This window comes from Amblyomma americanum, chromosome 1 (assembly GCF_052857255.1).
Source record: "Amblyomma americanum isolate KBUSLIRL-KWMA chromosome 1, ASM5285725v1, whole genome shotgun sequence".
Classification (NCBI taxonomy): Eukaryota; Metazoa; Arthropoda; class Arachnida; order Ixodida; family Ixodidae; genus Amblyomma; species Amblyomma americanum.
Window position 1 is genome coordinate 220,511,036 of NC_135497.1, and position 22,093 is coordinate 220,533,128.

General features: G+C 44.3%; 1 protein-coding gene across 2 annotated transcripts in view; it reads left to right on the forward strand.

Moving 5' to 3' along the window:
- The first annotated feature begins 3,101 nt into the window (after window positions 1–3,101).
- The window catches only part of LOC144095168 (aurora kinase A-B-like), a 46,473-nt gene continuing 27,481 nt past the window's right edge, over window positions 3,102–22,093 (forward strand). For both annotated transcript variants that reach the window (XM_077628964.1, XM_077628960.1), the window contains exons 1-4: window positions 3,102–3,301; window positions 3,623–3,740; window positions 11,930–12,009; window positions 15,359–15,497. In XM_077628964.1, coding sequence (XP_077485090.1) covers window positions 3,300–3,301; window positions 3,623–3,740; window positions 11,930–12,009; window positions 15,359–15,497 — 339 coding nt within the window. In that variant the 5' untranslated portion in view covers window positions 3,102–3,299. The remainder of the gene's footprint in view (window positions 3,302–3,622; window positions 3,741–11,929; window positions 12,010–15,358; window positions 15,498–22,093) is intronic.

The window sequence follows — 22,093 nt, forward strand, 5'->3', positions numbered from 1 at the left end:
GCATGTCAGATGACAACTTCTGGACCGGGAGACTTTGAGGAAGGTGAGCCAAGCAAAAAGAAAGCGAAAGCATACGACCAAAAATATTTGACAAAATGGGAGGCGGATTCAAAGTACAGAGGCTGGTTGTCAGCCAGTAAAAAAGGGCCCTTGTTCTTTTCCTGCAAAGCATGCAGATCCGATTACAAAGGGGGAAAATCCGAAATCGACCGCCACCTTGCGAGCTCCAAACACAAAAAAAGCGCTGCGAGCTTGCAATCGACCCGCGCGCTGACATCCATGCCTTCAATAAGTGGGCAAACTCAAGTAGACAAATCTGTCAAAGAGGCTGAAATAAGAATTGCGGCGTTTATCACGGAACACAATCTACCCTTTAATGCCATGGGGCATTTAGTTGATGTCAAAGCGTCGTGTGACGACTCGCAGATTGCAAAGAACTTAAGTTGCCGCCGGACAAAGTGCGCTGCCATCATAAAGAATGTGTTTGGAGAGGAGAGTCGCGAAGAGCTCTGTGATCGAGCTTTTGCGCAAACAAAAGTTCTCCCTTCTAGTCGACGAATCCACTGACAAGGCAACAGTGAAGCATCTGTCCCTCGTCGCCCGAGTAATGATCGAACGTTGACGGCGGCATAATAGATGCGTTTTTGGACTTAGTACCACTCAGTGATGCGACTGCCAGCTCTCTCTATACACTGGCCTGAAGGCAGTGTTAAGTGCTGCGGAAATTCCGTACAACAAAAATTTGTTTGGTTTTGCGGCCGACGGAGCGAACGTGATGATGGGTGCACATCATTCCGTCGCGTCGCTGCTACAGGCAGAAATTCCATGCAGGCCTCTTCATTATGAAGTGCGTTTGTCATTCGTTCCATCTGTGCGCCTCGTATGCATGTAAAACACTTCCGAGAGGAGTTGAGGATCTGGCACGCGATGTTTTCAACTACTTTTTGTCGCCGAAGCAGACATCTGCCTTCCAAGAATTCCAGAAGCTTGCAGAGGTGAAACCACACAAGCTGTTGCACCGAAGCCAAAGAAGGTGGCTGTCTCTACAAGTTGTTGTGACACGCTTACTTGAGCAGATGCTTGCCCTGATTTTGTTTTTCAAAAAAGCCGCCACTGACGACCGCCTGCTTGCTGCAGAAGCCATTCTGGAAAAACTGATTGACCCGTCAACAAACTTCTACCTCGAGTTCCTTGAGTATGTCCTGCCTTTTTTCACTAACCTATATAAGGAAATGCAGTCGGAAGAAACCAGAATCCACTTGCTCCATGAAAAAGTTTCTGCCATGCTGAAATGCATACTTGAATGCTACATCAAGCGGGACTACTTGGAGGCCACAGCGTTGTTCGATGTGCGGTACAAAGACCCAGCCAAGTTCCTGCCATTGGAAGAAATTTACCTCGGAGCAAAGCCAACTGCCGCACTAGCCTGTAACACGCACGTCTTAAACGATAATCAGGTTCACAACTTTCGGCTGCGGTGTTTAGAGTTTTTTTTATTGAAGCAGCTCATCAGATCTACCTGCGGTTCCCCCTAAAAAGTGAACAGATGAAAAACCTTATAGACCCGAAAGTTGTCCTGGGAAAGACAGTGCCATCAATCGCGTCGCTTGCGGTCTCCTTTCCTCTGATAGTGAAAGAAAACGAATAAGTATATGAGCTGGACAGGGAATGGCGACTTCTCCGCAACATGGAGCTGAGCGACTACGCTGACTTGACTGCGAGCCAGTTCTGGCACAAAGTGTCTCAAATGAAAAAAGGAGACGGTTCACAAGAGTACCCCCTGCTGTCAAGTTTTATGCCTGCCACACTCCAGCGCCGCTGTCGAACGCGTGTTTTCGCAAGTCAACTTGGTGAAAACAAAGCAGAGAAACAGATTGTCAACAGAAGCGTAGTGCGGTTGTGCAACAGAAGCGTTGTGCAAAAAGAGCCTTGATGGACAGCTGCTGTTACAAGTTCAGGATCACTCCTTCTCATTTGAAGAGGATGAACAAAGATATGTACGATGATTAAGACTAAGATTGTGTGCGCGTCTAATGATCCTTAATTGTTCGTGCGCCATATAATAAATCTAGAGAGTTAAGAAAGATATATCTTAAAGCGTCAGCATCGACACTGCACGCGCGTTTACGTTATTTCTGAATACAGTATCATTTGCATCGTACGTGTTTTTATGTTATTGAAGAAAGTGCTTCGATCTGTGCAGCTTTTTTTTTAAAAAAAGAAAAGCATTCTTCACGTTTGCTAGACCGCTTCGTTTCAACGTGCTGCTCAATTCCAAAACAACATATATATTCTCAGTTTTAAGGAACCATTTTCTGATTTTGTAATTACCAACTCTACGTCTGAATCACTGCTATATAACTAGCAAGACTAGATATTTGAGGATGTCAAGTTCTCGTGTTGTCATTTCTTAGTCGCTCCAACTACTGTTTGACGATCTTTGATTGAAACTTTGATAAATAAAGTACTGGGCGGTGAGGTACGCCATTTCACAGCTTCTGAGTGTTCTGTTTGAGGCGAGAAGGGAACTTTCACGAAGTCAAACGTGTTCGTCTTTCTGTCTGCATCTTAAAAAGACTGTTAATGTTGTCTGAACAAAATACTTTTATGCGTCAAGGGGGCTTAGCAAACAATGGAAGCTCTTTCAACTTGGGTTCAACACCATTCTATTTACAAAGGGCTGCAAGGGTTCTTTGCGCGTAAAGATGAGCCTGCTGAAGGAGCAGCTCAAAAGGCGGTGCGGTGAAACAGGAGTCGTTTGCTCGAATTTTACTTCAGATAGAGGGGGAGTCAGGAGAGCGTCGTTGCTGACTCCCCCTTTATCTGGTGGTGCCTTCTGTGGACCTTCTATGCATTGCAACTTTACAAAAAATTAAGAAAAAAGCTACAGTTGCGGCTAACACAAATTTATTTATCTCTGATAAAATGTACAAGACATGGAATAAAGCGTGAACTGCGTTGAGACTTTGTTAAAGCTGTAATCGCCCCATTAACAAGAACTCAAAGCTAGGGATTTTTCTTCAATCTAGGGATTTTTGGGGGTTCATTTTAGGGATAAAACGTTGACCTGAGTTGGCATCACTGGTGACAAGGCATATGTCCGCGAATTCAAATATCGCCGCACGTCAGTCGCAGAAAGCACCGGTCATTCGGTAGAAAAAACCAACACATCCTTGCAGGTTGCGGATCCGGGCAGTTTCTCCGTGCTATTTGCCTGCGTTACGGTATCGTGAAGGTCATTGTGGCAGTTGTCGCAGCTGCATTTTACTGCTGTCAAGTGCCATTTGGCGTCCGAAAACATGTGAGTGCTGTTGAAAATATTTAGCGCCAGACCGCGTTTTCTTACCCGCCTCTCTATTGTAAACCTCGTAATTAAAGACTAACAGTACAGCTTCTCAACATAATAAGATGTTTGTTATCGGGGCGGTCTCATTTGATCAATGTATTTCTTGAACTTTTGGGTCAGCGCAGTTTTCCAATTTGAAATTATTGCTAGAGATTTCCGATGTTTCATGCAGTGGTGGGACTGTTGAAAACACGGCTGATATAACAATCAGATCTTGTCTGCAGTTCGTATTTCTTCTGTCTTTGTTTCAATGCGTTACCATTTTCTGACTTGCAGGTCTGTCAAGGAGTGGTGCCTCAAAGACTTTGAGATTGGCCGGCCACTGGGGAAGGGCAAGTTTGGCAATGTGTACCTCGCCCGAGAAAAGGAGACAAAGTTCATTGTGGCTCTTAAGGTGGGTTGAACTAGTCTGAAGTACCTTTCGACGTTTCAAGTAATTGAGCAACTTGAGAACATACTGTGGATGTGGATATCAGAATGCTGGTTTCGGTTTGGATTATGGGGGTTTAACTTCCCAAAGCGACTCAGTCTATGAGAGACGCCGTTGTGAATGGCTCCGGAAATTTCGACCACCTGGGGTTCTTTAACGTGCACTGACATCGCACAGTACACGGGCCTCTAGAATTTCGCCTCCATCGAAATTCGACCGCCGCGGCCGGGATCGAACCCGCGTCTTTTGGGCCAGCAGCCGAGCGCCGTAACCACTTTGCCACCGCGGCGGCTAAAGCAAGCACTTAGGTATTTCTAGCAGTTGCCATTTCATTACATCAGAGCTGGTGAAGAAACAGTTGAGAAGTTGCAAGTTTATATATACATATATAAAAGAAAAATTAAAATCTGTCAATTAATTGCCTTTGATTTCTTATTACAATGTTGGCCCTTTGAAATCGAAAGCAGAAAGGTTTATGAATTAATATTAGTTAATTAATCGTTTCTTCACTGCACTCTATCACGTACATAATGCCCACTTTGCTGTACAATCCACCTGCACAGACCGTACCGATGTATCTCTCAGAGTTAAAAAAAAAAACTGTAAACAGTTAAAGAAAATGCCCGGTATACCATTTTAACTACATTCATATAAATGGGTGGGGACAAATAAAACAAGTTGCATATATAGACACTAAATTCGGTGCTAAATTTTTCTTCTGTAACAAGGCTGTTTCACTGATAACTATTTAAGGTGTGAAGTACTATTCACTTCTGCATATGTTGTGTTGTACATTTAGCATCTTAATGTTTGTTCCATTGCACAATTCAGCATTTTGCATCATGAGTGTTTCCCTGTGAAATTGTTTTTGAAATTAGTAGATAGATGCTAGCTTGCTTTCTGTAAGAAACTAAATTTCGTCTGGTGTAAGCCACAAAAACTTTGAAAGTGATTCTGATGGTCACAACCCATTGCATTACCCTTCTAGACACTTAAGTATGCAGTTGTGTGTGTAGTGTCTGATTTGTGTGCTTATAGCCATGAGGGAGAGAGAGAGATAAAACATTTATTATTTCATTGAAGTGTTATTGCCATGGACAATACTGAACAAATGAAATGCGAACAAGAAAACTGAAATGCCAACACCAAACACAAACACATTAGCTTTATGAGAGGAAGCGCAAACAAGGCTAATTAACATTTCTAAAGACACAATATTCACACCTTCAAAGTGGAATTAACCTGTTCTGGTATTGAGCTTCCCTCGGCTAAGATCTCCTCGCTTTGTTGTTTGTGTCATTTGTCTTGTTCACGATTCATTTTTTGAGCATAGTGCAGTTTTGAACATAGTAAACTTTCAAAGCGAACATACAGATTTTCTGAAGCTGTGCTAGGCCTGGACATGATTTCTTTGTTTAAGGCAAATTCACTTCTATTTATATTGTAACTGGATGCTCTATTTTTTACATTTGCCTTACCTTTGACAGGCTGAAGTGCTGGCACACATGTGTATATTCCATTCTGATGGAATTAAAAACAGCTGTTGTAGGTAATTTTCACTCGCTCTAATTATGCAAATGCCCGCAGGTTGCGAGAGTTTGACATAAGAGATGAAACTTACTGCTAGGGGTGATGTAAGTTGACTCACAACCTGGGACTTTGGTGTCTGCATGTGTGTGTGTGTGCATGCATGCGTCATTACATGGAGCCACAACCCCAGTGTGCACCAATCACATGTTGGATTGACATGTGAACCGTGAGTTCTGAGGAGATGCTCCCCCATTATTAATGCATGGCAGGGCACCAGCCTATGTAATGTACAGTATGTGATGAAACCATTGTTCTGTGAACGAAACACAACACATTTCATGCTGTTGTGCACTCTGTGGCAATGGGCAACTCCCGCCATACTGTCCCCCTGAGCAAAGAATGAGCAGGGGTAGTTGTACCATGCTCCCTCACCTCTCTCGCAAGTGCGTCTGCTCCCGGTTCCACCTGCATTAAGTGACCATTGGTGGCATGTTCTCTAGAGCACCCCCTCTCTGACATACATGTTTTTTATGGCTCAGGTTTGCCGGATAACAACTGCTTTAGCCAGCCGGAGAATGCATGAGCTTTCGGTGTCGCTACATTAGAGAATATACTGCCGATGCAATGCTAAGTCAGCGGAGGCAACACACCACTGTGGCCCCTGCTTCCTGTACACGGCACCTCCGGCCTGACCTGACCGGGGAAGATCGGCAGTCACCTTTTGCTGTCCTCCCCTTCACTGTTTATTTTCCTATCATCTTTGTCAGAATTCCCCTCTCTCCTCCTTTCTTCTTGGCTTTTTTTCCTTTTTTCCTTGTGGCTTGGGTTAACTTTGTGTGGCTAACTACCCTGTGTTGTGCCATATTGAGATATAGCTAGGGTGCACAGCTGGCTTCAACAGGGCTTGCTTTCAAGGTCATGTCCTATCCCCTCGTTCGGCTCCATGGTGGACGGCTGGCACCGTGGCCAAACAATGCACACATTTCATGGTTCCCCCTTTCCCACGAGATGATGGCCATCACAATAGAAGGAGGACAAAGGTGTACTTACAGAAATTGACGGAAACTCTCAGAAAATTCCATGTTCTACATCATGAAGAGACAGAAAAAAACTGTCCGAACAATATCTCCATTCTTGGTAACGAAAAGCCGGACTGCTGCCTTGGGCATGGGCTACAAGGTTAAAAATATGCCTAGTGGTGACCTGCTACTCGAGCTGAAAGATAATGCCCAATATTCAACACTGTCCACCATAATGTCGGTTGGGGAAACCCCAGTTTCAATAACTGCTCACAGATCCTTAGACACCATCCGGAAGGCGATCTCACAAGCAGACTTTTCAAACTCACCAAAGAAGAAGAAATACTGGAGGGTCTCAAGAACCAGAATGTCAGCAAAGTTTACTGTATCACAATCAGGATAGAAAACAAAGAACTACCCACAAAGCATCTTGTCCTCGCCTTCAACTCAAGTGCACTCCCCAAAGCAATAGAAGTTGGTTACTTGGGAATAGATGTCTGCCGCTACAAATTGAACCCGCAACAATGTTTTAACTGCCAACGATACGGTCAAGACTGAAAGTTGCCACGGCCGCAAAACTCACATGAGCATGTTTCCGAGAACTGTGAAGCGGCACCGTGCTGTGCTAAGTGCGAGGGAGATCACCCCACTTATTCAAGGTCTTGCCCAACATGGAAAACAAAAAGAAAGCTATGAAAACAAAGCAAAGCATTTCGTTCAGAGAACCACATCAACGACTCTTGCAAGCCATTGGCATGTTCTCTTTCAATTTAAAAACAAAATTCTCTGATGTGGTCCAACGGGGCGGGGCACCACACCGGGGTTCGGCACCTGCCCAGGCCATATATAGTGAGCGTGTGGCAGCGCCATCTGTGCGCCCGGCAGACGTAGCGAAGGCCACCCTGCCATTTCTATAAAAGGGCCTTCTGACCCTCGAGTCAGCAGCCCAAAAGACTCCCCCCCAATCGGAGGAGGTCTGCATCTCGCTCACTGCCGGCTTCCCCGCGAACCTCCAGCGCCTCCAGTGAGGCAATGGACGCAATCTCCAGCAAGTCCACGATGCAGCGGTAGTGCAGCTCACTTGAGCTTGCCAGGAGACAAAAAACTTCAGTAATAGGCCCCAAGAAGCCAGGAGCCTATTTTCGTAACCGAATCTCCCAAAAAACAGTGAAAATGGCATTCCTAATTCATTTGAACTGTCGAGGACTACTGAACAACTACAGCGATGTAATAGACCTCTTGAAACTCAGTTTCTCCCATGGCTCTTTGCCTACAGGAAACAAACTTAGGACCTAAACATAAGAACATTTTAAAGAAAATATTGTCTTCCGCTGTGAAAGAGAGCACTCAAGTAGGCTCCCTGGATGCGTCGATATTATAGTGCAAAGCGGTGTTGCAACTCGCGAAGCTAAGCTTAAAACTACATATGAAGCTGTTGCAGTCACTGTTTTACATTTTAAATCACGTACAGTATGTTCTATATACCTCGAGCTACACTTAAAAGTAACACTCCATGATTTAGAAGCACTTTTTAAACAGCTACCAGAGCCATATCTGGTAATTGGAGGTTTAATGCCATTTCTGGTTTTTGGAGAATTGAACAAGCTGACACTAGAGGTCGTAATTTAGACTTTATTCTATGCGGTAATGTCTGCCGGCTCAATACAGGGAAACCCATGTACAGCTCTCCAAGTTCTGGAAGAGTGAGCTTCATAGACATGTATTTTATTTATTTATTTATTTATTTTATGCGGGGTTTAATATCCCAAAGTAACTCAGGCTATGAGGGACGCCGTAGTGAAGGGCTCCGGAAATTTTAGCCTTTAGCCACCTGGGGTTCTTTAACGTGCACTGACATCGCACAGTACACGGGCCTCTAGAATTTCTCCTCTGTCGAAATCCGACCGCCGTGGCTGGGATCGAACCAACGCCTTTCTAGTCAACAGCCGAACGCCATAACCACCGAGCCACCGCGGCGGCCCAGACCTGTCTTTTATTACACCTTCTGCTTTTATCGATTACAAATTGGATGTTCTGAATAACCCCTTCGGAAGTGATCAGCTTCCTGTGGTAATTAACTTGTCATCACCACCATCAATCATTCCAAGTAAACCACGTCATTGGAAGCTCCTTGTAGCTGAGTGGGTGCTATTTCAGGAAAAGGTCACACTGGAGAAACGTTTTTGAGACGATCTCAGTGTCGATGAACTCAACAAAATATTCACATCCTGTATCGTTACTGCTATGCCTAGCCGTTCAGTATTCGGGAGTGGTACGACAAAACCACAAGGTTTGGTACAAAAAAGACTGCAGAGAAGCAAAAAAGAAACAAAATATAGCCTGGGGAATTTTTCAGAGGTATCAGACGGCTGAGAATGTTACAAATTTCAATAAGGTGAGAGCAACAGCACAACATAACCATCGCAATGCAGAGAGAACTTCATGACAAAGCTACATATCATCCATAACCAGTTCTATAACATACAAAAAGATGTGGAAACAAGTTCGTAAACTAAATGGCAGCTTCTTCCGTTTCACAGTTCTCTTTCTTACAGCCCCTTTTCACAAACAAGTATAGAGGAACAAACCGACATCTTAGGTGAATATTTCTCTAGCGTTTCTAGTTCTTCTTGCTTCACAGAATTATTTTTAAAAAACAAAAACACAGCAGAGAAACAAAGACTTCCAACAAGTGGCAGTGCAAACTAGCCGTACAATAGTTTAATTACAGTTGATGAAATAAACAGTTTTATTTGCCGGCAAACAGACTGCGCCCAGCCCTGATCAAATTCATGCTGGCACATCTTTCTCAGCCTTCTGTAGAAGCACTTTTGAAAATTTTTAACCAAATATTGGTGTCGGGAAATATACCCAAAGCGTGGAGAAAGCCCGTTATTGTACCATTTTTGAAACCTGGAAAACCACCAACTTGCCCTAGCAGTTACAGGCCCATAACCCTTACAAGCTGTCTAGCTAACTCTTTTGAAAGCGTTGCAAACATTAGGCAGATGTTTGTTATTGAATCTCATGAATTACTTGATATCCACCAGTGTGGTTTCAAAAAACCCTGTTCATGAACTCAACATATTGTCCGCCTTGAAAATGCTGTCCGAAAAGCTCTTATACTCAAACTACACTGCCTTGATGTCTTTTTTAATCTGGAAAAAGCCTACGACACTACATGGAGGTTTGGAATCCTATGCGGCCTAGCAGACCTAGTATCCACCGTAGGATGCTCAACTGCTTGAAAGATTTTTTGACTGGCTGTTCATCTCATGTACGCCTTGGTTCAACACTTCCCAGGAACTTTGTTCAGGAAAATGGGGTACCACAGGTGTGTATTTAAGTACTACCCTGTTTGTCGTGAAACTGAATTCCATAGCTAAGATCACTCAAAAGTCCACTATGTATTCTTTATATGTTGATGACCTTCAAATTGTATGCACATCCTCCTGCTTGTCAACATGTGGGAGGCAGATGCAACTCACACTGAACAAGCTAGTGATTTGGGCTCACAGAAATTTGTTTAAGTTCTCCCCACAAAAAACAGTTGCTGTTCTTTTCTTGCTCAAAAGAGGCTTGCAGATTGATCCCAACCTGCACTTAAATGAAATCATACTTCCAATAAAAGAACAAATTTTTGGGCGTAACATTTGACAAAAAACTCAAATTTCTACCACATATAAACATCATCAAAAAGAAAGCTTCTCAATCCCTGAATATACTCAAAGTACTGCCACGAAACCGCTAGGGATATGATAGAACATGTCTTTTACAAATCTACCAGTCTGTAGTCCACTCTAACTTAGACAATGGATGCATTGTGTATGGGTCTATGAGACCATCATACCTGAAGAAACTGGATCCTGTACAAAACCTAGGTTTATGCCTCACAACCAGCGCATACAGAACATCCCCCATGAATGGTCTGTGTTGAAACTAATGAACTTTCCCTTGCAAACAGAACTGTGCTCACATTCACATATGTCCTGAAAATTCTTTCACTGGCAAAACACGTCTGTTATACCATAGTTACCTAGTGCACCTCCAGAACACTGTTCAATTGTAAAACCCAGTCAATCAGACCTCTGCTTCTTCGCTTTGAGGATAGTTGCCAAAACATGGAAACACTGGACACCTTCGATGATGTCGCCTCAAGGCACGACCCGCTGTCCCCATGGTACAGCCTTCCCACTGTATGTGACTTCATATTAACACACTTTCGAAAGAAACAAACACCACACTAACACATATTACAGGAATACCCGGCACTACAAGAAAAAAATGTGTGAGCTACACAGAATTTTATACTGACAGCTCAAAAACAGCAGATTATGTCGGAAGCGTGGCAATACGAGAGAACTGGTAAAAAATATTAAGGCTGTCAAACTGTGCATTCATTTTTACTGCCGAATATTGTGCAGTCTCTGTAGCTATAGGCAGAATAATGAATGACAGTATTGAAAACAGCTTAATCTTCATGGATTCACTTACCCTGCTCTCGGCACTACATTCCAGAAACCCAGTCGAACCCATGGTAGGAAACATAATGCACAACATAAAAAAAGTCACAACACAGGGACATAGGATAAAATTCTGCTAGTTGTCGAGCCACATTGGAATAGATGGGAATGAAAGAGCAGACTTATGTGCTACGCAAGCTCGCAGTCGTGAAATCATGAAAGTCAACGCATCCCCTAGAGACTGCATGAGATTAATACACTGTAATTTGGTGACTAAATGACAGGAAACTTGGGACAATGAAGTGAATAACAACTTCACTTCGTAAAGCCCATAGTAAAAAGTGAATGGGAAACCTGTAGGGACCAGGAACATTTCATAGAAGTAATTTTATGCTGTCTCCTTATTGGACGCACACAGCTCACACACAATTTCCCGCTAACAAAAGAAGACAAACCTGTTTGTGGAAGTTGTGGAGACAAACTAACGGTTAATGACATTCTATTCTCATGCACGAAACTCAAAAACTAAGGAAAAAGAACTTTGGTCAATTTTATAATGAGCGCTTCTCTTGTCATCCAGCGTTGCTCTTAGGTGACAGTGCAGTTGTTAACATTTCTTGTTTTTTTAGCTTTTTAAGAGAGGCTGGCTTTTTTGATAAACTGTAAATTTGACCCAGTGCCTCACTTGATTTTGATACACCTCAGCCACTTTCTGATTCCTGAGAAAAAGGCTGAGGTCTTTATTTGATTTGTTGAGAGCCTCAAGATCCTTGCCCAGCCAAGGATGGCCGGTGAGGTTGCCCGACCTCCTTTAAAGCTTTTACTATTAGCCATTTCTAAAATTTTTTCCTCTTTCATTACTAGCAAGTACAAAATAACTTTTTAGGCCCTCTGTTCCACAAGTGCTTTTTCACATTTTTTGTAAAATTCCAGGGAAAAGAGTTTTGGTATACCTTGAGCTTGGCGCATGATGGCCTTAGATGCTTACGCGCCACTATACCCAACACAAAGCAATGCTAAGCTGGTGCTGCTGATAGTTGGCAACAACGTCAGACACTTGGTTTTAACGTGCTGTGGCAGTACCATTTAGCCCACAGATAATCCCCATGAAAGAAAAGTTATGTGGAAAACGTCTCTGCAGGTGATGTTCAAGTCACAGCTGCAGAAGAACAATGTGGAGCACCAGCTGCAGAGGGAGATCGAGATTCAGTCTCACCTCAGGTGAGGCTGGTCTGTTTCCTGTGTGCGGACAGTGAATAACAGTGCAGAGACAAGGGACAGAGAAAGCAGACAAGATCGGTGCTGTCTTCTTCCGCAGTTTCTTTTCTCTGGGCTGTTATTCACAGTCAGTGTGTAGTACCAACTAGCTCAACTCGCCGTCTTAATGAAGTTTACTTCCTAGGTGCATAGCTGGGGGATTGAGCTGGCTGGGGATAGATTGCAGCGTTTTGCGCTGCATTGCTTGGCACTTGATGCATGAAGGTTGTTGCACCACTCGTTTTCTTGCTTCGTTAATTTCCATTTTGTCCTCATCCTTATTTTGTGCTTCTTGAGCAGTTTATTGATCAAAGCTGAGTTCTTGGATGTTTTTCTTGTTGCATTCAGATATTTGTTTACTTTCCTTGTGCAGTAAAACACGTTGTTTGGCTAGGATGTGCGTAGCGGGCTTCCCACGTTCTGTTGTGTCTGCAGAGCAGTAGCAGAGACCCTGTTGCAAAAACTGAGTGCGAAGAAAAGCACCAGTGCCAAGCCATGACAAGGGAGGCCACAAGTGGTCCCTTATATGCACCGTGTGGCCCACAGCCTAAAAAAGGTTGCTGGCATGTATGACAAGCCTGTAGTTTTCTCAGCCCCGAGAAAGCTGAGTGGCTTGTGCGCACATATTGGGCGAAGGAAGAAACCCCAGTGTGAAAAGAGGCATGGCAAACCCTTTTTCGACTGTGCAGTTCGTGTTGTATGAAATACCACTGACTTGCAGCGGTGTCTATATAAGCCAATCTGGTCGCTGTATTAACGATAGAGCGTGGGAGCACTCTAAGTCGCTAGAAAAGGGAACTGGGTCCAATTTGCCCCTACACTGCAAAGAGCGCAAATGTGAGCCGGTGCTTGATGGTATCAAGGTTCTTGGCAGGAGTCCTGATAAGACAGTGTGTGAGGCTCTAAAGGCCTTTCTGATTGCAAAGAAAAAATGTGCATGCTGTAGTGATTGTTCCATTGCCTTTCGAAGTAAGGAAATCTCCTTCATAGAATCTTTTTCATTTGATGATGAATGTGTGTGTTTTAAGAATGAAAAATTCTGTTCTGCATGTTGTTTTTATTGTTTGATACTTATATGCTGAAAGTGTTCCAATTTTTGCTCTTTTTTGGTTTTATTGCGTATGACTGTTTTTTGCCAGATTATCTGATGCTGCTTTGCAAAGATGATTTTTTTTTGACTAGAAGTAGACACAGTAACTGTGAGATCATTTGTAAGATAGAAGGTGTTGCAGTCACTGTAAATTTTGTTTCCACGACGAAAGGTTGATGTGAGAGGGTCATGTGACTAAGTGGCCTATGTATATTTGAGCCTTGAACTTTCGAATAAACAGCTCATAGTCCAGCCTTTTTCCTTTCTTCCCCTTCTTCTTAGTTTACCTGTGTGTGTGTTTTTTTGCTACCTTAAATTCTTAATAAATAAACTTTCTTGTACAATTAAACTTTGTTGCTTTGGAAGAGTCACAATATAATTTATCAGAAAGGATAATGTGTTGCACATGATAGCAGTGTCTACAACACATTCAAGCTCAGTTCGGCAGTAGGAATCTTTGCAGTTTCCGTGCGGCCTCTGCAATGTCCTGAGCCAGCAGGCGCTGCTAGGCTATATAATTGCCATAGAAGTTGCCGGAAAAAGAATCTAGGTGAAAAACTAGTCTGTTAATTGTATTATGAATGAACTGTAGTTTCAAATCTCCTCCAAAGCTGCCGGTTTTTTTTTTTTCAAACAAAACTTTTCATTGGGCATCATGACTCCTTTTGCAAATTCTTTGCTTAGTTATACGGTCACCACATGTGCATCTTGGCACCTACCAAACCTTGTACTGTGTGATCTTGCCCTGGATGGCTTCACTTGTAATTAGGTAGTGTGTGTCATCAATATCTGTCTCTGGTGAATGTTCGGTTTTGCATTTCAGTTATAGATTATGGTGCACTCTTTCGGGAAGCCATGAGAAAGTCCCTCCTTAGTATCACCAGTGGTGGGTAAGGCTGTGCTGTTTGTGGCAGACTGCACCATTGCATTGCTGTGTGCTGCTTCATTGCTGCACTTAAGCACAGCTCCAACAACAAGAAGGGCCACACCCAGGTTCTCTAGCTGCAGCTCTGCGCTAGTTGATCTTGCATGTAATGACCAGTGGGAAATGGTGCAGCTCCTTACTGACCACTAGCTTAATTCGATTCAGAGCTGGTTCACGGCACCAATCCTGAAAAACTGTCGCTGGTGGCAGCGCAGTGCAGAACCAGTTGTGTGGTGCAGGTGCAGCGCGTCAGCAGCGCCGCACCTTATGTGTGACAATTTTCAATTGAGCACGTGCAGGCAGGTCTTGTCTGCTCGCCGTGGAGGTGTTCAGTGGTTCAGTTCTCTCTTGTATTTTTTGTGTGCGGTCGATTTCGTGCATAACTAGAATTGCATAATCCATGGAGTTTGCCGTGGTCGACGACGAGGATATCACATAGTTCCTTGTTATAGAGTAGTTCTACTCTTCTGACAGTGCAATACGAGGAAACCAACTCTTTGCTGTCCTTTGCCGCAACTCACTTGGTTGGACCGATCACAGCCAAATTCTCAAGTGCTGCCATGAATTTCGAATGTTTGGGGCTCTTTATACTCTCTAGAGAGTCGTTCGAAGAACTTTCGGCGCGTTTCAATGCCCTGTTCCCACAAATTACCGTTGAGAGCCCACCTCGCTCATTTAGCTCTTTATAAGCAGTTTAAAAGCTACCTCGCTGCTTAGCGTCAGCCCCGGCATCTCCGTAGCTGCAGCAGGATGTCTAGGCAGCGGCGAACCAGCAGGCAGAGGTAACGGCGCCGGCAAAGCACGCCCGGATTCGCCCTGCCCATATTTTTCCAACAGCCCACACATCATTGTTGCGCCGTCTGAAAAAAAAAAAGAAAGTTTTATGTGAACTCGCACGCACACCAACAACTTAGCTAGCTGTTACAAGTAGCAGGTACAGCAAAAAACAGAAAGTTACCTGCTGTCGTGTATATTTCAGCATCATTTTCTCGCAAAATGACATAGGACCCGTCGACGGCAGCGAAGACCTCCCTCAATTCACCTTCAGTACTTATGAGCATGTTAGCATCGTTTGCTGAAAGCTGTCTGCACGTGCACAACTTTTTTGCACCTCCTTGATGGCTGGTGCCATGGTACCTTGTAAACAAAGCGGCACCACGGCTGCACCCCAATCAATCGCGGACGGCGGTGCAGAGGGCGCTGTGAATCAAGCGCTTTGGTGCAGCACAGCATGAACTGTGCAGGAGGTGCAGTGAATCACGACTGAATTGGATACAGCTACTGTGTCCCTGATGCAGGCACCCAAACATCCTGTGCTTGTACAACTGGTTCCATGACGAGACGCGCGTCTACCTCATACTGGAGTATGCACCCCAGGGGGAGCTGTACCGCCACCTCACCAAAGCGAAGCGATTCACCAACCAGAAAGCTGCTACGGTGAGCACCCTGTGTGGCCGTTTCCACTGTGATGTCTTCTATGTGATCCTAATGAGACAACACAGCTTTAATGCCATCCAATTTTCCTTCTTAGAAAAAATCTCTTTTGTGGCTCTTCCTGGGCATGATGCTTGTCCGGTAGCAAAAGGTGCACTTATTGCAGAGAAAATTGAATTTAAAAGCTTCCGCTGCTCAATTAAATCTGGTGACACCTACACCGGAAAGAATTCCATGACCACTGTTTCGAAGTGAAAGGCTGTGTAGCCTAACCTCTGGAGTCAACGTTCAGAAAATTGTTGGTGCACAACAGTTTACTTGCGAATTTGCCTGGGGATGGCAACGTCTATATTTTATTTTTAGACACCTTTGAAGCAGTGAAGAAACATCTATGCATGTACTTAAATAGGAAATGTTCCAGTTCCCCGGAGATCTACATTCTGGTTGTACCGCAAAAATGCATTCAGTTTATTGCATGTTGCGAATGTGCTTTAGTCTTCTGTTCTGAACTGAAACATGACAATATCTCCATGCAGATGAGAGCTGTCATCTGATGGTACAAGATTCAGCTCACATGTGCTAACCATCCTTTACTTTTTAAACAATGCATGTGGCTAACTGAAGCCAGTGGCCATGTCCTCCATAACTTGCTCTGTGTCACTTTGCTGTTCCCAAGAGGCCTGTCAAGTATGTCATGCAGCTAAAACCACATTGCATAGTAGGTAAACCGTGGTTGACCACACTTTTCGACAAAAGTCCAAGAAATACATGGTTGAAATGGTGCCACCACCTCCAAGCGTGACCCATGAATGCTCCCCTGACTGTGACACCTTTGGTGCTTTGGTTCCGGTTATTTGTTGCTCCATGCAGTCCACTGGTGCTGGTAGCCAGTGATATTCAATGCCCCACAAATAATCCCTGTACTTGTAGCCAACAAATCCATGTTTTGGCTGAGTTTTTCCTGCAGAAGTTTGGAAATTGCCTGCACTTTTTTTTCTGTTTTGTTTTATAGTATTTCCCAATTACACTACAGGTTGCGAGTACTTTTGTCGGTTTTTATGCACTCCATTTCAAGCAGGAGCAACCCATCAAATATGTTGGCCAGCATCACCATCCAAGGCTACATGTTAAAATAAATTTTTAAAAACCGGTTTTAAGCCTAATTAAGTAAGCCTATTTTTAATGGAAGCAAAGGAAACAAGCACACAAATGATTGCTGAACTTGATCTCATACGGGACTTTTGCTAGGCAGGCTAGTGTTAGCTCCACACGGCTATTGTAGTTACTCTGAAATTGGTCAGTCCATCATGTAGGTTGACATCCTAGCTTCATGAACTGGAAAAAAAAAATTTTTGGGTTGGATTGTTGTATAGGTCACCCAACAAAAGTTCCAAGCTGCAAGATATCACTGATGCACTGGCGCTCTAATAATTGAGCTTCTGGAGACAGGAATAGTACTTGCACACAGTGCAGAGACAGTAGTAAAGACACGTGAGAAGATAAATAAAGTCAAACTGCCATCTTTTTATTTTGTTAGTTTCCGGCAGGCAATATAAATGCCTGCAATGTTACTGGTGTTACACTTTAAAGGCACTCTGAAACACCTGAAAAGAGCCCGTCAAAACTCGCTCAATCATTACGTTGCACTTGCTGCGGCAGCTCAGTGGTTAGCACACTCGCTTACTGAATCGGAGTTCCCGGTTTCGAACCCAGCCATCTTGATGAAGGTGAAGGGCAAAAGGCACCATCACATTAAATGGTTGAAATTATTCCTCCACTAACCTCTTCTTCGTTTCTTCTCACTCCCTCATATATCCCTCCCCTTAAAGGGCTGTTCAGGTGTCCATTGAGATGTGAAACAGGTGCAGATACTTTCCTCAAAAGCCAGTTTTCACTACATTATGTTGTCGTGAACACCTTGGCCAAATAATACACTTCTACACATAGCAGAGAACCGACAATGCTGGTGAGCCCTTTCTGGCGAGTTCTTCATACTCGCGCCCTCCCTGGCATGCTGTGTGCGCTGGTCAAGAGATGGCTATTAGATTCTTTCTCGGGCAGCTACCATGGCCACTGCCAGTCAGCCTTGTTGTTCTGGCGGGTCAGGAAGCTCTGCCCTTGGGGGAACTCCTGGGTCCATCCGCAGCTGTGGGGACCTTTGAACAATCAAAAAATGATGAAAGGAGAGGGAAAGGCACACAGAGGGCTGAAATTCAAATTTTGACTTCAAAAAACTCTGCTACTAGAAAGGGCATTAAAAAAGTCTTGCTGGAGTATATTTGTGAAGCTGTGCCCTTTAACAACTTTATTGAGAGCCCCTCTCATAACCCTTTAATGGCAGTAATTTATCAAGCTAGACTTGTTTGTAACATATTTAGCCGAAAAAAAAAATTTCCCTTCTAAACACTTAAGGCACTTCGCAGATATTTGCATAAATTGCTAACTATCAGCTTTTTCTCATTGTGTGGTAGCTAGCACTAAAAATAGGTTTTTGGGGAAAGGAAATATAGCAGTATCTGTCTGGCATATCATCCAACACCTGAGCCAAGCTTCCTAAGGGAAGGGATAAAGGAGGGAATGAAAGAAGAAAGGAAGAAACAGGTGCCGTAGTGGAGGGCTTGGAAATAATTTCGACCTCCTGTGGATCTTTAATGTGCACTGATATCACAGAGCACATGGGCTATTTAGTGTTTTGCCTCCATCCAAATATGCGGCCCCCGTGTTCGAGCCCCAGTACTCTGGATCAGTAGCTGAATGCCTTGACCACTGAGCCACCACGGCAAGTTAGCTAGCACTAAAGTCTTCATTTCAGGCAAAGTCAGCGTAATTCACTTAGCAGATGAATGCTTTTTTATGTGCATATTTGAAACGCAGAATTTCCCCGTAGGGGGGCGTCTGCAGCTTGGAGGCATTGGTGAGTGGCAACACCAGGGGTTCCCGAGCATCTGCAGGGACATCTCTCCAGGGGGATGATGGTGAACTGTGCATCACCACGGACCCGTGCACCCGCGCCTAGCCGCGCGTGGCATCGCCGTGTGTGGGGAAAAGGGGATCCTGGTGATTGAGCCGATGCCGAGCGTTTGGACCTTAAAGGCCCCTTGGCGGAGGCAACACACCACTTTGGCCCCAGCTTCCTGTAGATGGCACCTCCGACCTGACCCGACCGGGGGAAATCGGCAGTTCCCTTTTCCTGTCCTCCTCTCCATCTTTTACTTTCCTATCTTCTTTCTGACTACTGTCGTGTCTCCTCCTCGTTTCCCAGTTTCTTTTTTCGTTTCTTCTTGGGTGGTTAGGGTTAACGTTGTATGGCGAACTACCCTAGGTTTCGTGATATTTGGTTATAGTTGAGGTGTACAGCTGGCATGGGCAGGACTTGTGTGCAAGTTCCAGTCCCGTCACATGGTTGGGCGGCTGGCATCATGACTGAAAAGCTAAATTTTTTATGGCTCCCTTCCATTCCAAACTTGATCGCTCTCTAAAAAGAGGGCGGAACGATGAAGATTTTTTTCAAAAAACAAAAGTGTCATTCCCAAAATTTCATGTTATTCATAGCAAAGCTGAAGAGCAACAAGCAAGACTGAGTTCCCCGTTCCTGGTGGCAAAGTGCCTGACAGATACCTTGGGCTTTGGGTACAAGGTATCAAAAATGGCTAGTGGGGACTTACTGCTCGAACTATGTGACACCGTCCAGCACTCGAAACTTGCGAACATTGTATCGATAGCGGAGTTCCTGTCTCCATCACGTCACACCGATCTTTGAACACAGTCCGAGGCGTCATATCAAAAATTGACTTTGTTCACCTCTTATGAAAAAGAAATGCTTGAAGGCCTTGCCGACCAAGATGTCATAAATGTTCAGCGGATAAATATCCGGAAGCATAACAAGGAAATAGATGCGAAACACCTGATCCTCACTTTTAACACCAGCACTCTACCTGAAAGCATTGAAGTCGGGTACATGAAAATAAATGTAAGGCCATATATACCCAACCCACGCAGATGCTTCAATTGCCAGAGGTTCGGCCAAGGCTCAGAGAGTTGTCGGGGCCGCAAAACTTGCGTGAAATGCTCTTCAAAGGACCACCAGTCAGATGAATGTGTTGCTGCCCCGCGGTGCACAAATTGTGAAGGAGCCCATGCTGCATACTCCAGGGCTTCTCTGTCCTGGAAGAACGAAAAAGAAATAATTACTCTGAAAAGCACTGAACACATCTCTCAAGGAAGCAAGAAGGCGATACGCCAAAACAAACAGATTCTCCTTCACTGCAACAACAAACTTTGCCGATGTGGTGCGTGGGCGCGGCACATCACACCAGGCTTTGGCACCTGTCCAGGCTGCATGCAGTGCGCCTATGGCAGGGCCATCCGCGCTCCATGATGGAGTAGCTGACACTACTCCACCAACCACAATGCAGGCTGCGCAGACCCCCGGGTCAGCGGGTCTCAAGACTTCTTCCCACAGGTTGAGGGCTAACTCAAAAGTCAGCGTGCGTCCTACACGGTCGTCCAGCGCCTATGCAGAGGCGATGGACACGACCCAGGGCAGCCCCGTGCTGTCCACGTCGGACGGACGGCGGAGGTCCTTGGATCCATCAAAAAATGTGAGGCTCCGAGTCACGGGGCCAAATCAAAGTTAATCTAATTTTATGTGTACACACGCACACAACATTAAGATGGCTTTCATAATTCACTGGAACAGCAGAGGTCTCTTAAATAACTGTAACAACATAAAAGACATTTGAAACACAATTTCCCCTATTGCTTTATGTGTGCAGGAAACGAATCTAGGCCCTCAGCACACAAAGGTGCTAAAGAAGTATACTGTCTTCCGCCGTGACTGAGAGGGGGCTTGCGTACTCTCGGGGTCGTAGGCATCATTGTACAACCTGGAGTAGCAGCTGGTGAGATCAAACTGAAAACTAGATTCGAAGCCGTAGCAGCCACTGTGGCTGGTTACAAAACCATTACACTTTGTAGCATATATCTCCAACCACATCCCGAAGTAACACAACATGAATCGGAGAACCTTTTTTAACAGTTCCCGGAGCCATACTTGATAGTTGGCAATTTTAATGCACACTCTTGTTTTTGGGGCAGTGAGAAAACCGATAGCAGAGGTCAGGTTATTGAGGATTTTATACTATCCAACAATATATGTTTATTGAACACTGGTAAACCTACTTTTTGCTCCCCTAGTTCGGGAAAAATGAGTGTTTTATTAGCTCTTCATCAGTTTGTAGCAATTTTAAATGGGATGTTTTAGACAACCCATATGGAAGCGATCATCTCCCTGTTGAAATCAGCCTGTCATCCCCACCGTCAGTCACCCCGACAAAACCACAGCATTGGAAGCTCAATTTAGCAGATTGGCAGCTTTTTAGAACAGCAGCCGCGTTAGATAATATTGCTTTAGAAAATCTTAATGTCAAAGAAATAAATGAAAAGTTCACATTGTATTCTTGCTGCCGCACACTTGGCTATCCCCCAATCTTCAGGAATAGTACAACGCAACCATAAAGTGTGATGGACACGAGATTGAAAACAAGCAAAAAAACAACAAAAAGCTTGGCGTAATTTCGCCGATGCCCCACACAGGAGAACCTTATAAACCTTAAAAAGCAAAAGCGCGGTACATACGTCGAAATGCCGAAAAATCATCTTGGCAGCGTTTCATTTGCTCGATAAATAGCCAAGTCTCATCGAAAAAAATGTGGGAGGCAGTACACAAACTGGATGGTCGCTACTCTCCGTTCACAGTTCCTCTTCTGACAGCCCCTTGTGTACAGACAAATATCAAAAAAACAAGCTGACATATTATGTGAACATTTTTCCACGGTATCTAGTTCCTTTCACTATACAGAATCATTTTTAACATATAAAAACAAAGCTGAAAGATAAATACTGCCGATAAAGGGCAGTGCTCACGAAGCATATAATAGCCCATTTACACTACCAGAAATTAACAGCGTACTTTCTTCCGGTAAACAGACTGCACCAGGACCACATGGGTCCATTACGAAATGCTCGCTCACCTGTCCGAACCCGCTGTAGACTCGCTTCTAAAATTTTTTAACAAAATATGGTTATCAGGAGAGATACTGGAGGCTTGGAAAAAAGCCATTATTGTACCGTTGTTGAACCCGGGAAAGGTACCTACCTCCCCTGGCAATTGTAGGCCGATAGCCCTAACACGCGTACTTGCCATATCCTTTGAAAGTGTTCTTAACATTAGAATAATGCTTCTATTACAATCACGTGATCTTCTTGACATCCATCAGTGTGCGTTTAAAAAGGCATGCTCTACAACTGACCATCTAGTCCGTCTAGAGAACACAGTCCGAGAAGCATTTATACACAAGCAACACTGACTTGCGGTCTTTTTCGATTTAGAGAAAGCCTATGACACCACATGGAGGTTTGGCATACTGCGGGACCTTGGAGACCTCGGCATCCGTGGTAGAATGCTGAAATGCTTGAGTGACCTTTTGACCAACCGTTCATTTCAAGTACGCCTGTGTGCCACTCTTTCTAAGAATTTCATTCAAGAGAACGGCGTGCCTCAGGGGTGCATTTTAACCACAACGCTTTTTATAGTATAA